This window comes from Opisthocomus hoazin, chromosome 14, assembly GCF_030867145.1.
Source record: "Opisthocomus hoazin isolate bOpiHoa1 chromosome 14, bOpiHoa1.hap1, whole genome shotgun sequence".
Classification (NCBI taxonomy): domain Eukaryota; kingdom Metazoa; phylum Chordata; class Aves; order Opisthocomiformes; family Opisthocomidae; genus Opisthocomus; species Opisthocomus hoazin.
The window spans coordinates 17,644,002-17,661,920 of NC_134427.1; the positions used below are offsets into that span (position 1 = coordinate 17,644,002).

General features: G+C 41.8%; 1 protein-coding gene across 3 annotated transcripts in view; it reads left to right on the plus strand.

The window, feature by feature from the left end:
* The window catches only part of GRIA3 (glutamate ionotropic receptor AMPA type subunit 3), a 155,824-nt gene that overhangs the window by 57,152 nt on the left and 80,753 nt on the right, over window positions 1-17,919 (plus strand). For all 3 annotated transcript variants that reach the window (XM_075435790.1, XM_075435789.1, XM_075435788.1), the window contains exon 4: window positions 11,829-12,016. In XM_075435790.1, coding sequence (XP_075291905.1) covers window positions 11,829-12,016 — 188 coding nt within the window. The remainder of the gene's footprint in view (window positions 1-11,828; window positions 12,017-17,919) is intronic.

Sequence of the window (17,919 nt, forward strand, 5' to 3'; positions counted from 1 at the left end):
AGTTTTCAGTTTACATGCAACCCCTTCCTTTTGTAGTATATACTCTACCACTCTGCAACCTTGGAGGGGGATTTTCTAGCTCCTTTTTCTTCTTCAAGCTAAAAACTGAATCTGTCTCAGATATGTGTACATCCTATTTAGTCAGGCAGTCCTTATCTGTGCGCTTGTTGAACACATTGCAATGAAATAACTAATTAACTGTATTCTGTAGAGAATTCTGTGCCACTTTTTAAGCAGGCCACAGAGTACATATTCTGAGAAGCACGTATCCTATTTTCATAAGTGATTTCCAAAGGCATACAGGACAGGTTTTTCGGAGGTATTTAGGGTTTTAACATACACGTGGTTACATTGTGAAAAGCGTGGCAGTGAGATCTGTGCCTGGCTGCCATTGAAGTCAGTGGAGTGCCGGTACCCCACCTGCATCTTCAGCATCTGCATGCTCATTGCCTCTGACAACCTACTCCTACCATCCTACCCAAGTCACTTTTGAAAATCAGAGACAGATACCTGTGAAAATTTTACCTGTGCTGCACTGTGAAGTGAGCCCATGTCTGAGAGGATTGTAGGCAAGAGTATTAATTGTTTCCAATACACCAGTTATTATCATTTCTAGATCATTTAACAGAATCTTTACCATGTCAACATGCAAGACCAAGATTTTTTTTTATGTTTACTGATAATATAAAACGAAGAAACATAGTTTTAAGTGTTCGGTGATTTTGCTGTGTAGTCATGGATATATATGGGTGTATAGTCCAGAAGTTAACGAAGATGTAGTAGTCAACGTGTCTGAAAGGATGAGTACCTTCTATTGATACTGTTCTGTGTTCATGCTGATCCAGCAGTGTGCACTTCCGTTATGCTAATTTGAGGACATATTTTGAGAACATATGCCGGTCTGTCAGCAAGTCCTTTATATGCAGGACCAGATTTTGTCCAATGTGGTCAAGTATGGTAAGGTTGAGCCTCTGCTGAAATTGCCTTTGAAGTCATGTAGACTATTCCCTGAATCCAGTTTATCTGTGAAGCCCATCATACTGATATTTCTTAACCATCACTTATCAGAGCAGTAAGTTAGACAAACTCTGCCCATGGCTAGGTCATGTTGCCTTTTTTCTTTTTTCCTTCATAGAGCAATATTGCATTATACCTTCCTATGCCAATTCCATTTGTGGAGTATAAAAATGAATGGGGTGACACCGGGGGCGGGAGGGGAGGAATGCAATCCATGGGAGAAATGTTGTGGAAGGGGGAATGCTGCAGTCACAAACTATCTTGGATGCTGTAGAAAAGTCTGGCTCTGAGCATGACACTTGGAGAAATGAAGCCAGAACTAAACTTTTGAATAGCATTCCTGTCTCTGCTTAGCAAAGATTTATGCTGAAATGTTAGCACAGCTTGTATAATCCAGCCTGATATTTCATCTGAGCTAAATCAGGAATAGCATATTCCATAACTGACCACAGATGCTTAAATCTGGGCTTTTTCACCCATCTCAGGTTACTGGCTACAATCCCTGTATTTAGAAGTTGCAAAATACAAAGCAGCAGCCAAAAAATCCTCTGTGTGAGTTAGTAGAGAAGGGATAGCTAATGCTAAAATTCTTAATGATTTTTGATACAATGAAAGAGACTGCTAATATTCTAATGGGATTATGAAGTTGAATAATAACAGCAAGGCATTTTTTTCCCCTTTAGTCTCTTGCTTCAAGAGCAGGTAAAGACCCTGGAATCTCCTGACTGGCAGTGGGTAGTCTCTGCTCTGTAGGTTACGTGAGCCTGTTGTGTGTCACCACCCTGCAGAATAAGCCAGGTCTTGTTGATACACAGAACGTGATGGTGCAAGAAGTAATGGTGTTTAGATACAGAGCACTGAACCACTGCATCCTCATTCTGCCACCTTATCTGTGTGAAATGTATTGAAAGGTAGCTTGTTACCCCGCAGATTCATGCTGGGTCAAGTGTTGCCTGTTGATGTCATGCTCATTCTCTGCTGCCTCTGTAAATTGTCATCCTGTGGCCTCACTACTGGAAGAATCAGTATAAAGCAAGTTGGACGGTATATTCTGTGCTCTGATCAATGTGGTAGAACCGCCCTTGTGTGTTGAAGCCTAGTTCAGACCAAATCTATATTGCCAAGTGGTCTAGGAGGTATATAGACCTCTTTTGAATTCATGTGAGACTTTGTAATTAATGAATATATCATTGTTATGAAGAGAAGTTCTTGTACTGAAAAAAATATAGGTAGTAGTGCTGTATAAAAGCTCTTTGTTGCTAGCCGTTGGCAAAAAAAAAAGGCAGAAATAACCAAGTGACTAAAAAGAAACACACATGCAAACCTTCAGTATGGATCCATAAATTATCATTTATATTATCATAAAAACTCATTTAAATTTCAGAATATTTTTAAATCTGTACTCACCCTTTGATTGCTATATTATTTTTTTTAGTGTTCAGAATAAATAAAAGGAAATTAACTTACGGGTTGAGACATGAGACACATTCCAGCTGCAAGGGCAATTAAAATGCTGGATACCAAAGGGTGAGATGTTGATGAAGAGAGACTTTGAAAGGCTGATAGCATCTGTTAATGAAAATTCTCAGAGGTAAAAGATTTGTTTGCTCAGGTAGTTTGAGAAACAGAAAGTGTAGGTAAAGGTTAGGGAGAGGAATAAATATTTTTCTAATATGATTGACTGAAGGTCAGATAGAAAGAATAATTTTACTATGTTTGAGGACAATTCAAGTAGCATCATTTTTTTCCAAGACATTTATCTGAGGTGAATCCAGGGGTTTGGTGTGATGAATATGTATTTCAATTCATAGTCTGATTACCATAATCTCCTGTGATTGTTTCTTCAAAGGAATAATATTTATCATTTTTTAGATTCAGCAGTTCCAGACATATTTTTAAGAGAAGGCAGTCAGCAATACTCTTGCACACTCATGCTAAAAACCCTATGCGTATCATGGCAAAGAATTAACTTGTGTTAGGAATAATTTTAAGTTTGCAGCATACATTGAAATCACATTTTTAGCTCTTCAGGTGAGTGCAGTGTTATATGAGACAAAGTTTTAGCTACTTTCAAAATCCTCTGCTGTTGATAAGTGGAGAAGTTTCCTTCTTCCAGAACATTTATTGCCTGTAACAGAATGAAGGCACTAATATTCTCTTTTGGCTAAAGTAGTTATTTAAGCTTAAAATAGAATTCATTTTTCTTTCCTTTCTTAGATGATAATTCCACACAATAGTTTTCTTTTTAACTCTTATTTACAATTGTATCACAATTGTGCAGCTCCACCCAAAATAATAAATAACGCTTTCCATCAGTATCCCAGTTCACTGGGAGCTAGGTAGCTATTCAATTAACTCTAGCAAATAAGATACAAGGAAAATGTATTCTAAGATACCATACTGATTTTTTACTATATGATTTCAGTGGCTAGTCAGTTTATAGGCAGTATAGGGATCTTCAGAAGTATATAGAAGTTCAACTATGGTATGGCTTGAAATAAAAATAAATCTAGATATGAATCAGGAGAACCTGAATTTGGAAGTTGGCTCTATCACTGATTCTCTGTGTGGGACAGGCCATGTCATTTTTTTTATTCTATGTCAGATCTATTATTTGCTTATTTCACATGGGAATGTTGAAAGTAAATCTGTTAATTTGTAGTGCTTTGAGCGTTATTTAGCATCGTTGTTAATGGTTTTATAAGAATTTTCTGAAAACTGGATGAGGCAAAAACGTCTCATGGGAAGTGCACTGCGCTGTGTTAGGTGTAGAGCACTCTGTGGGAGATCCAGGCGCAGGTATGACATCCTTCTGGGGCAATGAACCTGCGCTAAAATGCGTCAGTAAGACAGAGACACATAGGGAGGTTTTCAGGCTCGTTGAAGGAAGGAAGGGAAGGATTTAGCCGTATCAATGCCAGCGGGAAGGCCAACGTTGGCATTATATACAGGAGCAGACCTTCTGTTTCTGAAGTGAAGAGAGTGTTCATTGCACCACCCCGCTCTGACCAGCCAGTCAAGCCTTGGGGCAGGTAGTTGGACAGCTTGGCTCTTCACTGAGCAGCAGCACACTGCTGCATTATTTATCAGGGGGCTTTTCATTTTCTGTTTTTCTCCAAGTGACACGATAGGTCAAATAATCTCCCTAAAGTCAGTATTGTCAACAAAAGAGGAGCTGAATTCACTTCGGCTGGCACCATCTGTGCATGCTCTGATTTTGGTTTTTATAAGCTTTCCTTTTGAGAACTGGCTTCCCATGGAATGTGCTACAGTTGTTCTGCAGACAAGTTAGGTTTTCTTTTCCAGCCTGATAATTGCTAACTCTGTGATTCCTAATTAGAATCTTTTTGCCGAGATAAATATGTAAACACAATTAGATATGTATTTTTAACGTGTAGTAATTAGCCTCATCAGTTGCGTGCTAGTCAACACACTGGGATTTTTGTTCTCTTTTAGTTTCTCAATTGCAGGTAAAAGTTGTGAGTGATACCTACATGATGATGCCTTACACAACTTCGTGTCTGTATTTTCTTCCATTCATTTCCGTGCATGTTGCAAACACAGAAGAATTACACGGCATCTCTCTCTTGACTACAAAGAGAACCTGAGACACTGTCATCCAAATGTCTCTGAAGATAGGGACAGGCTAAGGCTGAAGCGTCTCACTTAGGCGGTCTCACAGTGGTCAACTTCATGGCATCTGACATCAAGCGGCCTACGGATGAGATATTTTCTGTCCATGGTGGCTAGATCTGGTTTCTTCGGTAACCAGTGCACAGGAGTAATGAAAAAACCCTGCTCTGATGGTCTGAAAGAAGTGGTTGGTAATTGTGTATCTTGGTTTATTCTTTTTTACCCAAAGAAACTTCTATTCGGATTAAATCAATCAAAGGCTTTTCAGCTGAAGGCTGGTCTGTTGCAGGCAGCAGAGCTTGCTGTGAACTCATTCCAGCTCGCACCATACGAGAGGCAGTGAGGCTGCAAAACAGTGTGGTCGTGGCATAGAAGTGCTCAAAGGTGAGTAGAAGAGAAAGGAGCCACTACAGAAGGCTGCATCTAGGCAAGACTATGATGTTGTACTAAGGCTATGGCTCCTCACGTCAGTATAGTGCAGGACTGTGCTCTGCAGATGGTGGATTTTGCGTGTTCTAATGTCACTCGGAACGTGTCCTTGCTGGAGAATTCAGGGTACTCAGGGAAATTGGTGTTGGTCAGGAATATTGTTGGAATTGAGCTCCCTAGATTTGCATCCCACTGTATGTGTGACAGTACTGTGCTTACTGTGTGGTTTTGGGTTTTTGGCTCTGCGGAACAGAGACAAAGCCCTGGACTCATCATCGTGCTTGACAGATGAAACCTCTCTGTACTTAACCAGTTTAATTATTTCTATTCGGATCTCTTAAAGCTTAGAAGTTAATTATTTTTAATGCTAGTGTAGTTCTACCATTTTTTTCAATTGCATGTAAAAAAAGTTTTCCTTTCGGGAGGGGTCTCCACTACACCTAGGCCCATGTCTCCCAGATCTCAGCATCCTCTGGTGACAGAATGCCCTTGCCACTGCCTCTGTCAGCTTTCTCATAGCCTCAGTATCAAGATTTCTTAGTAGTGAGCACGCAGAGGATACCCTACAGCCCATGCCCACTGGGGAGCACAATGCTTTTCACTTTCTCTCGCTTCTCAAAATACTTTATTCCTTCTTATGATTTTCTTTGCTAGTTCTTCTGCCTTCTCTGCACAATTGTTTACCTGTTATATTTTCCTCAAGCAGAAGATACTCTGGTTTTACGATGTTCCCGTCTCATGTGTTTTCTGTTACCCATCTGCATCCAGAAACTATAATCGCTCAACTATTGTTCCCTTGGAAATATTTAAATAAAGATTTGCATGGCAAAGCTAAAACTGGAACACAGCTCTTTCAATAAACTTTGGATCATATTGTTATACTGAATTATCACTGTCTGTCCTACACCTGGAGACTTGCCCGAATCATTGTGAAAATTGTATGTAAAAGTCCTCTTATGGAGGTGACAGCATTGCTTATGGCATCTTTATGTCTGTCCTTGGCTATTGTACTCTTTGGTCCCTTACTACATTAGTCTCATTTTACTCTGGCACAGCCTCGTTCACGAACAGTGAAGCTGCACTGACCTAAAACTTGAGTAAAATGAGGGGTGAGTAGATGCAAGGTTGTTATGAAAGAACAGATCAAGGTGAAATACATTCAGAAACAGCCATTAAAAAAAAAAAGTCTTTTACTTGCATTCAGCAGATTTTAATTCCTGCATGTTTAGCTGTATCCCATCACGAGCAAATATGGACCAGATGGCTCCTGTACATTCTCCTTTAGAGCCAGGCAAGTTCACATTCACACAACCAAGCTGACGTATCTATTTGTGTAGATTTCTCTGTTTGTGGATGACAGATTGCAATAACCTAGTGTATGTACAGGGGAAACTAGAGGTTTACTGAATAGAAAAAGCAGAAGAAAAAAATAACGTTAGAGTGTGTTTGCTGCTTGGTCTAGAAGGTTGTTTCCTACCAGAATAGCGGAGTGTAACACTTTACATGCAGGTTACCAGATAGAAGTGATCAGGTCAGAAATAGATCGAATGCTGATACTCTATTTTTATTTAGTAGTTTGAACTTACATGTGTTAGACTGAAAGAGCACTCCAGTCTAGTAATCCATTTGCTGCATCTGTTACTGGTGACGAAGTTAGTAGCTTTTTCCTTGCGTCTTCCCCTGCTGTAAAATTGTGGCGCAGACACAGGTTATGCAAAGCACACTTGCCTGACTGGCGTGTTTGGAATTTGAATGATGGGGAGTGTTTTGGGTTGGCTAGTTGTTTTTTACTCATACCTGATGTGTTGATCTGTTTGCTTTTAAATTAGTGCTAGGCGTAGTGCCAAACACAGAGAATGTCCAAGTATATCTCAACTTACAGACCTCTGGTATGCTTGAGATGTAAGCATAGAATTTGTCTTTGTCTTGGGGAAGCACTTGCCTTGATGACCTCCATTCTGGTGAGTTTACTGTGCCCTTGTCAAACACAACTCCACACTTAAATCCCTGAATTTCACTCACAGGCCAGATTCTTAGTGCTTCGTATCGTGTCCCAGATACATAGTTCAAAATGCAAGTATTCAGATCAGACCTGGTGTTCATTCAGCTGACACAAACATGCTGCATGCCAGGAGAATGTATACCCCTCAAAGATCTCTGGTACTCAGCAAGGCAAAAGGAAGAGGGACTGCCAGCAAGTGCTCTTTCGTTTCTAATAGGAGGCTAAGGTCCAAGATCTTATCAGGAACATTCAGGAAAAGAGTGATTTACCTAAGTGGGCAATTTTTTTCCAGTAAGTACTTTTGTGCCCATTGCAAGGGCTCACATGATGCTGCAGATGTTCCAGTGTGGTCATTTACTCATGCCACATTAATGATTGCTGTTATTCAAACAAGCAAGTTTAGTGCTCGGATGAATTTTGCTTATGTGGATGTAGGAAAAGTGTCATGAGCTTTCACAGGTGCCAAAAAATGAAATGTCCTCTTCACCTGTCTTAGCAGGGTCGGTTGAGAGGTGCTTCTATCAAACGGATGATCTGAAAGAATGAGATACAGGCTTTGCTTCCCTGGCAGAAGTGTGAAGATACTGGGTGAATTCATGTCTTAGTCCAGCTGCAAGGAGGACTGCCTAGAACATAATTCTGTCTGGGTTGTTTCAAGTACAGAGAGAGCATTGCAACGGATAGTATTTTCCCTGCTTTGAGGGAAATTTGTGTTGGACAGTTTACCCTCTTTGCAACCTTCAGTCAGCAGAACTCAAAATACTTGCTTCAGCTCACTGAGTGGTAAGCCGGGCACTTGTTTTGTTCTAGTTTTATTACTGTACTTGCCTCCAGCCCAATCATTTTGCAGACTGTTTAGATGAGGGCAAACTCTCGATATTTTAAGAATAAGCCAGACAATGACACATTTGAATATTAAATCCGGGATTGTTTAAGCTTTTAGTAGGTGCAGATCAGATTGACTTGTGTGATTGCATTCAAAGGTCACAGGAGCAACCCCTCCCCAGTACGTGGCTGAAAGGGGCCAAAATGTAATGCAAGTCTGTTACATGGCCTGGCAAGTGTGGGCATCGCCATCGTGTGACCAGACAGGTTTGTAAATCAGTAATGCCAACACGTTGTTAACGTAGTGCAGCGAAGGGATGTGGTGCCATCAGACGAGCTAGCCTCAGAAGCGGTGCTTCCAGAAAAATGCATGCCATCCATCCTCCTGCTTTTTCACATCCAAGGTATGACTAAGAAAAAAAGAGATTGAAAGATCAGATTGGAGTCTGAATTAATTTTTGCTGTTGTCTGTGTTAATGACTGTAAAAGGAACAATTGCTGAATTTTAGTAATGATATTATGAACCTGTTTTGAGATGATCTCATTGCTGTAATCATCTAGGAGGATGTCAGTTTTTCTTGTCTAATATTTTTTGCTTTGTTGATTGAAGTAGCATAAACCAACAACAGTATTAATGAAAGCCTTTCCTGCACGAGTTCTTCACAGACCTGTGGTGAGCCATCAGTCCTTTAGTCTTTCAGGATAGATCTGATGCAGACCATAGAATAACTGCAAAACAGAGATATCTAGTTGCTGTGGCTGACTGGTTCCCCTTAGCGCGAATGAGACGAGAGGCACTCATGAGAGTTCAACACCTACGCGGTGCTCAGGGGCAAGCATCTCTTGGGAAGCGTTCACATGGTGTGTTTGCTGCGGGGTAGGGAATGGAAAAGCTTACTGTGCAGGTCTGGTCACCGACATGCACAAAATAGGGAGAATAATTTCTCCATTCATTACCCAGGCTGTACCCCTGAACTGTCACAGCTTGCATTGTTACGCTAAAGAGAAAGACAAGTTCACATCTGAAGATAAAATTGTCCTTTTATTTAAACAATCACACTGCTTGTGTAACAGCTCTCTTAATGGTAAAGTACAGCTGAAGCCTGGAACACAGTGTTTGCAGAAATACCGTGTAATGGGTAACAATGTGAAATGTAGTAGCTGGCGCTGAAGGCAGTCGGCACAGAGAGAGACCGGAGGCTGGGAACGGTGCACGCGTGTTCGCAACGGTGCGAGTGTGCTGCCTGTCTGAAGCAGGAGGGCTGAGCCATGCTTTTACTAAGAGGAATGGGCTTTGTGAAGGTCGTCAGAGGACTGGACTAATGAGCTGTTGCAGGAAGGGCGAATGGTGCTTCGCAAAGTGGGGATGGGAGAGGGAGAGGACCCGGGAGAGGCGAGGTGGCACGGCACAGATGGTGACCGTAGGGAGGGTTTCAAGAACTGACAAGGGTAGAGGGGACTGTGACTGTAAAGACTTGGTGTGACAAGGAGAAATTGGAGGCAGAGAAGACAGAAATGGTGAAGCTCTGGAACTTGGTCGAACGAAGATTACTGTAATTGTATTTTCGTGCATAGGAGACAGTCTGCTGAGTAACCTTGCTCTTCTCTTGCTTGAAATGGTAACCACTGACTAATACACACGCATGTAAAAACACATACCCACACAAACACGCAGTTGCACAAAATCAGGAAAATTGCCCAGCTTTGTTCTGAGATATTCAAGGTTTGACAAAGCGAGCTCTGACTCAAAACAGTGTTAACTGAAACGGGGTGTGTGGCAGTCGACCAGTGGCAGCTGCTCTCCAGCATGCTCGTTTGCACTTATTTCCTTGAAACCATTCCTAAGTTTTGTGTATGTTATTAGCAAAAAAATAGAGCTATAGGGTTTTTTTAGTGTCATGTGTTTTGTAATATGTTGAACCATTTTTTTTTATTTGGAGTGAAAAAATAGACTTACAGACTGTGTTCTGTTGTTTACAGCAAGCTCAAGGTTCAATACTTAGACATTATGTGAGTTATGAAACAAGTTGTAAATATTCATTACTTAGTGGAATCATATTTTTTAAAAAGCACATCCTTGTACACAGAGCGTTTGTAAATCCCCATTAGTGGTATTTATGTTCCCACATCAAAATTCCTCGTTTGCAGCCAAACAAATATCTTAGGCTTAGATCTTCCTCCTACATGTAATGGAATCACAATGCTGTCACAGACATCACAGCCATTTTTGTAAAATATGATGTTAAGGAAGACTGAGTTCGTTGTACTATACATATGTAAATGCCTCCCTTTCAGTAGTCTCAGGGGAGAGAAGATGCCAGAAAGAATTCCCAACCAGCGTACATACTAATTGTCACCACCTTCCATGGGATAGTAAAGTGCATTCATACAAAGGAAAGCATTAAGAATCAAGGAGGCTGCACAGGAAAAGTGGGGGCATTTGAGTGAGACTTAAGGAAGTCACACAGTAAATTATAATAATCTAACTGCAATCTAGAAAATCTCGCTCTTCCCTTGTTTGTGTCTGTAATGAGGTAATGACGCAGCTCCTCTGGCTTCAGACAGCCACTACAGATTTACAGCAGGCTACGGAAGATCAGACTGCAGCACAAGTTCTTTGTTGTCAGTGTACCCCTGCAATGATACCCGAGTTCAGAATATGTATTGGTATGATCTGAAGCAGTGAACGTGCTGTCCCTCTGTAGCTCAAACTCCTTTCAGGTTCAGAAGCGTAGGGGACTGGTTATCACAGAGCACGATTAATTGATTGTTGATCCTGTATGTTTATGTGTTTTTGTGTATATCTCAGAAAACATTCTGAGCTTCTGAAATCCGGCTGTGATAAGAAATCCACAATATGACTAAATGATTGGACTGAAAGTTTTGTAAATAAATTGTCTGGACAGAACCAGAGCTTTAGTGGATGCTTCCGTACAGAGAAACTCTGCTGGAAACTGCTGTCTGTGCTGGAAGCAGATGACCTCTCTCTTTGATTGGCATCCGCCCAGATTTGAAACAATTAGAACTATGCAAATATTTTAATTTCCTGAATCAAAACAGGTAATTCGCCAAATTCCCAGCGACATACTGTGATAAAGGGATGCAAATTAATATCTGATGACTCCTACATAGCATGACTTGAAGGAGATTACCGTTCCCAGTTCCATCACCTTTTGCCTGGGGGCTTGACTTGAGTTCTGTCTGCCACCAGCCATGGCAGTTCACAAGAAATGAAATGCTGTTTGCTTGTATAATTTCCCACTGTACAGTCTTCGGTCATTCTGTGCTGCTTCTCTCCTCTGTTGAGGCTGCTAAATGAGTTGGTATGACCTTAATGAAAGCATTGAAAGTGTGGTTAATGCTGCTGGACTCCATATTTAAAAACATTTTTTGAAATCAAAGTGAATGTCAGTAAAATATTCTCCTGTGGTTTGTGGCTTCAATAGCCAGTACAATGACTTAATTGGCATTCTTGTGCAGTGCTTGGCTCTTGGCCAGTTAATGACCCATTGCTGCAGCCTGCACAGGCAAATTACCCCTTCTGTCCAGCTCTTCAAGCTGATGGACTATTGCCCAAGTAATGGCTGCAGGCTCCTCTTCCCAGCTGGCACAGACCCCAGCACGACCATAAACATCCCTGAGAGTATCATAATATGATATATTGGACAGATTCTGATACGCCTCCCAGTAATATACTGCCGAGCAATTCTGCTGAAATCAGTGACTTTGGCAGTGGCATAGCTGAAAGAAGAAACTGGTCCCTACACTGTTGCATTCTCGAGTAAAGAAGCACTTGCAGGCTCTTAACTAGTCTGTGCCCCTTTAGATGATGCAAGTTTTTGTGAACCCTTTGTCAAACATTCAGAATAGTTTTTGGTTTTGTTCTGGTTTTAAATGGTTGCATTGTCTCTTCCCCCTGCAGGATTTTCCATTCTTCAGGCGATTATGGAAGCAGCAGTACAGAACAACTGGCAAGTGACAGCCAGATCTGTAGGAAGCATAAAGGATGTTCAAGAGTTCAGAAGAATTATAGAGGAGATGGACAGGCGGCAAGAAAAAAGATACTTAATTGACTGTGAAGTAGACAGAATCAACACCATTTTGGAACAGGTATATGCTTTTCAGAAATTGTGATCCCTCTGTGACAGACATCATTAATGTTTCCAGAACTGTCTGTTTCTAGAAATTTATTTAAATACTCATTGAGATAGGACTCCTAACAACGGGCTGGTTACCTAGTAGAATTAAAATGCCTCAGTGATGCTCGTAGTTGGTGGCAGCACTTACGTGTAACCTACCAGGAAATGTCTCTGTGATATTTTTTCCCAAATGTTAATGATGAGTTATTGTTAAGTAGGTGAAGGACCTAAAACCTCAGTGGCCAGAGTAGCATTACTGGCATCAGGGCTGCTTGTAGGGATTGCAAGACAGGTGCAGTTTGTTAAGGGGAATAGGAAACAAGAAATAAAAAGCCAGTGAAGTAGTTTTGAATCATGTTAAAAAATTCCCAAGTGGAAATACTGCTAATGAAAAATTCAGCTGGTAGTCCAAATGGCTCATTAGCACTTTTTCGTACATAAAGCCCATCCCTCTGCACAGCCAGTGCTGTTTGTTGACAGGCTTAAATTGTTGTGTGATAGAGTCTAAACACCTTTATTGGGCAAAATGCACTTTTGGGTGACTGTTTTGCTATTGCATGGCCTTCCCAGTGTTTACTTTGCCTTAGAGGAATGGCCATACCCCTTGGCCATCCCAGGGTGCGACCCAGAATGCCTGTGCTGTGCTGTGCAATGTGCTAGAGGAGGTGTAGTAGCAAATACACATTGCAGGGAGCAGAAGCAGGACAGGTCCCTGCTGCCTGGTGTCCCAGCAAAGCTGGTGTTGGTATGGAACGGAATCCATGCTGCTTGTTTATTCATAGGCATGTGGAATTCACTTACATTTAGACTGAAAAACTCTCTGATTATGTCCACTTCATAAATTTATCTATGCATTTGTACTATGGAATAGATGAAAAGCAACATTTGCATTTCATGAAGCATTAGGATATCTCTTAGAAATGTTGTATTGTGAACTAATAGCAAACTGACCTCACTGCCATAAACGCTGGGAAATGCAAAAGCTATGTTCACTCAGTTCCTTCTCAAAATGCTCTGCTCCTGTCAAGCCTTGGGGTGTATCACTGAGGGCCAGTCGGTGCAGACTGAGTCCCTGTAGTCACGGCCAGGTCCCATAGCTGCTGGTTACGGAAGGCAACAGGAAGGAAAGAGGTGCTCAAGAGAACATAGCAGAAGCCGATGCTGGTCCGTAACTCTGGTATGGTTGTGATCCCAGTCCATAGCAGTGCATTTTACACTGTATTTCTAGTCAATACGGTGAGTGCTTTCTTTAGGGAAATTCATACAGCAAAGTGTAAGAAACGTCTTTTTTTAATTTTTTTCTTTCATTTGCTCATGTTCTTGCAAAAGACGCAAATCACCATACCCACAGCCCACTCTTCTGAAAATGATGGAGGAGAGCACTCCTGAGCCATGCTTAAATAGCTCTTTGGGCCCACTCTCAGCTGGGGAACAGGCCTTTTGTTTGATCTTTCTAACTCCATTTACATTTTGTTCTCTCTTTTTCTTCTGTTGTGCAAGTCAGAGAAAAAAAAAGATCAAACCATTCCAGTGCCTAGAATGAAAGCTATGTACCAGGCAAACCATGTAGCGAAAACGGGCAGGCTCTTTTCTTTTGCAAGCATTCTAAATTCAAACCTAGTGAAGTTGTAATGTTATTAAATGTTTGATTCAGCTTTCTGTCGACGTGATTAGCATCTGCGTAACTAAAGATCTGCTACTGGGGCCTCCAGGTTTCCCCAAACTCTGCAGAACACTGTACAGTACTAGCAATTTTGCATAACTAGAGCCTTTCTGTTGTCATTGTTGTATGGTATACAGCCCATCTCAGTGCTGTTACATGATTCTTTTTCTGTATTATACCTGCTGTCCACCTTTTGAACTTTATTTACACAAAATTGTGACTTTTCCATGGAATTTCCAGATCTTAACATTTTCTTGCAGTTGGCTTTTAGGAATATGTCAACCAGTTTTAGCCAAGCAGTTGAACACTATCAGTCCCTTTTTTTGCAACCAAATCCTACAGACATTTTCACACATAAATACTGTCGTCTATGTTGCCCCATTGATGTAATGTGACTATTTCTACTTCGATTTTCTACTTCGATTTAATTGAAGATACTCGTAAGCAAAATTACTTCAATTTACAGTATCAAAAATGGATTTAGAACTTTTTGTTTCAGAAACCAAGGTAGATAGTAAAGCAAACTAAACATACCTTCTGAGATAAATGTTGCAGTACTAATTATGTCTTTTTAGCAGTCTAACAAGAGGAGTCCAGTTATGGAGCACTTTTTTATGAGTATTGTCCCATGTATTTTACTGGAACCATCCACTTGACCAAGAATTGCCCAAGCAGATCCCAGGCTGGTGCCTTCGATGTTGAAAATATCTTCTGGCAACAATTTCCATAGTTTTTTTTATTTGATACTGGAAAGCAATGACTTAAGTTTCTTCAGGGAAAGTCAGTGGTGGTGAAACCCAGGTAGATAGCTGAACAATTATTTGGTTTAGGCTTTTCCTTCCATCTCCTCTGCTTACTTCTTATCTTCTCATAAAGTAGTTAAAAAATCTCACAAATATATGTGGTTGTTAAATCTATCCAGCCAGTTTGCTCAAGGGAGGCTGAGTTGTCTTCTTTATAGCCAACTGTGTTTGCTGATAGCATACCATTGAGGGGAAAGATAACTCTGGATTTGCATATTTCAAATCTAGTGGTTCATTGCAGTTTAGAAAGTCAAATCAGTGCTTTGTGTGGAGTCTAGAAAGTCTGCTCGGCTAAGAGGCGGTAACATCTGAGCACGTTAACAGCATGCTGACTGCACAACTGCAGGCAGCTTTGAAGAGCTTTTTGCTAGTGAGAGCCAAGGGAAGCCAAGACTCTCTACCTGTTATGGCAGAGTACTGATGGACAAACTCTGTCCCGCGGAGGGTTAGTATAAGCTGCCCCAGCCCAGCTACCTTCCCATCCCTCTCCCTTTGTGGCCTCCTCGGTGGCACATCTTCCAAGGTCAGCCCTCCCATCACCAACTGGGAGGGGTGCATCCCTCCAGAGAGGGGGTTTACTGTGGTCGCTGTGGGGTTGTGTGGCGCTTGCCATTTCATTTTCTCGGGGACAACAGGAGCGTTTGCCAGTGACCCTGGATTTCAGAAGCTTAAATAGGACTTATTCAAGAGCAAAAGTCATAGCAGAAATAAACAGACTGTAAACCACTAAAGAGTCTACGCACGTGCTGAGTTTGCTATCAGACTTTTGGGCTCTTGGCCAGGCCATTGGGCAAGCTTGTCAGTTCTCTGCTCCAGAAACCGCATATCATCACTTCGTGTTAGTGCTTGGATTAGGTAAGAGTGACCTCTTCTCCTGTATCAGGCTGATCAGTGTGCACACTTCTTCCTTGGATGCTTTTTTTGGCCAGTTCAAACCAGGGTATATCTCTCTTCCAGAAGTGTAGGCTTATCTAAAGACAATTACACATCTGAGGATTTTCTTCAGAGACTTCAGCTCCTGCTGGAATATTCTGTACCTTGCTCCAGCGACGTACAGGCATGTGAGTCAGTGACCTTGAGTATTCCATATGCCTTTAGCATCTGGTGCATCTGTATGTCTGTATATTTCCAAGATCTGAAACCTGTCATGTGAAGTATTTCTCAGGGCTGGCTGGTACCCAGGAAAGGATCTCTCTCAGCTGTGTCCCCCGGTATGTAAATGTAAGGTAGGGGAAAGAGGACATCTCAGCTCCTACTCTGCCTGGGCAGCCTGATTTGTGCCAGCTTTCACTCTGAAGCACATCTGGTTTCATTCCCCTTCCAGAGAATCTTGTGATGGGCCCCATATTGTGTCCTGGAGGTGGATACCCTGCCCAGATCACCTCTGGCCCTGTCTCTTCAGCTGCAGAGTAGGGGAAGCAGAGAGATTAACAGTCATTCTGTACGTTACCATCTGTTTGTTCACTTGCCCTGTAGTTCTGTAACCATTGAGCATGTGGATCCGTATCCCTCCTTCCACAAGCAAACTATATCCAATTTAATCTAGTGGCCTGTCAAGCATACAGATAGCAACACTTATGCAAAATTCATAAGCTCCCCACACTTCTTGTCCCTTGATGCTAAAATATTCCAGTATTCCTTCACAGATAGATATAAAATTCTGTTCTCATAAACAGAAGAACATTTTCTTCTGAGAACTAACGGTAAGCTCTAGCCTGTTCAACCGTGTATTTAGAGACATGTTTTTGAGTTAAGAAATACGTTTTTCTTATTCCCAAGATAACAAGCTGTATTTCAGAGTAGAGTGGCTTTGTGTCCATTTAGAAGAAAATCTCCTGAGGGAAAATAAGGAGGAAGAAACTCCCATTCAGGATCAAAATGGTGAAACTTTACAAAAGACCTGTTTATTCCAGAGACTGCATGCTTTTATCAAAAGCACACTCTCTCCAAACATAGTCAGAAAGGTTAGGCTCCGAGGCAATCTCCGTATTGAGTGGAGGCATCTCGCAAAGCAGAAGCAATATTACAGTAGAGAATGCAGGCCCCAAAATTTAACAGTGGCAATCAAACTGTCAAAGAAGACTTGAAGTAAAGCGTCCGTAGCATTAAGAAGGCTAATCTGATTGACTGAACCCTGTCCAGTGCAAGCACTGACTATGACTTGACCTTCGAGTTTGAAATTTTGAGATTAGGAGGATGGTCTGCAGGTTTTCAGTGCAGCCACAGCTGCCATCCCTCTGAAGAGCCGTTCAGATCTCAGAGGAGCGTGCTCACTTCACAGCAGCTTTCACATTGGGGCTGTCGGAAGATTAAGTACAAAACTGCGGTGTTTGGTTGACCAATAGTCATTAAAAACAACAACAGTAAGAGAAAGTGTAAGTGAAAAAATCAATGCCGCTTTCATGTAAGCTTCTTGGTTTATGTGTTACATTATGAACAGTCTGGTGTGCGTTCTCTGTGGCAGTTATTACACTTTTAATTGCTTATAAACACAGTGGGATGCGTGAAGGAGGAGCAAAGCCGTGGGTAGCTTCAGCTTCCGCTTTGCTGATGAACCCTGGTGATGCCGTGTCCTCCGACGGCACGGCGCTGCAGGGAGCTCAGCCTCCGGAGCAACGTGCCGCTGCCGCCTTCCCCGGGCCTCGGTGCCATGGAGGGGTCATAGCCCGGTTTTACCCACGGCGTGGAGCTGTGGGGAGCAGAGGAGTGGGTTCAGCTCAGGCTCTGGGGAAGTATCTGGTATGTGCAGTGTTGTGTAACGTGACTCAGAAACTGGTACAGTTCCTTTCTATGTTTCCAGTGAACTAGAAGCTTAAAATTGGGACATTTCTTCATTAGGTGCCCATGAGTATTGTTGAAACCAGGATCTAAAGCAGAGTGAATGGTCACTTTCCCTTCATATCCGGAGAGTTTCAGCAGCTCACAGGTCTGTACAGCCCTGTGGGAAGGAAAGGGGAATTACTTAGGTCAGTCACCCTCAGGACCGAAGGTAGCGGAAGGTAAGTTAAAAATAGGCAGATGTCAGAAGCGACAGCTGTGTCTGCCGTAAAGGGCCTGCTCCTGTTAGCTGTATAACTAATAAAGGGCCGGAGATGGATTGCTAAAGCAGAGAGAAGTAACATCTTGGGTTAATCTGCCCCACATGTAGCACATTTCACTCATACCTAGGAAGAGAATTTATAGCTTGTAAATAGTAATGTCTCTCCAAAGCTGTCATCCAGACTTCATAAAGCAAGGCAGGTTCCAAATGACAGGAATTTACAGAGTATTAGTCATCCTGCTGAATGACTGAGGTAGTGGCACACAAAGCTTAAAAGTGTTCAAAAGGCATTAAAGCACAGTTTTAAATGTACTTGATCAGTAGTAATAATAATTAATACAAAATGTCTCGTTGTAGATGTGCAAGCT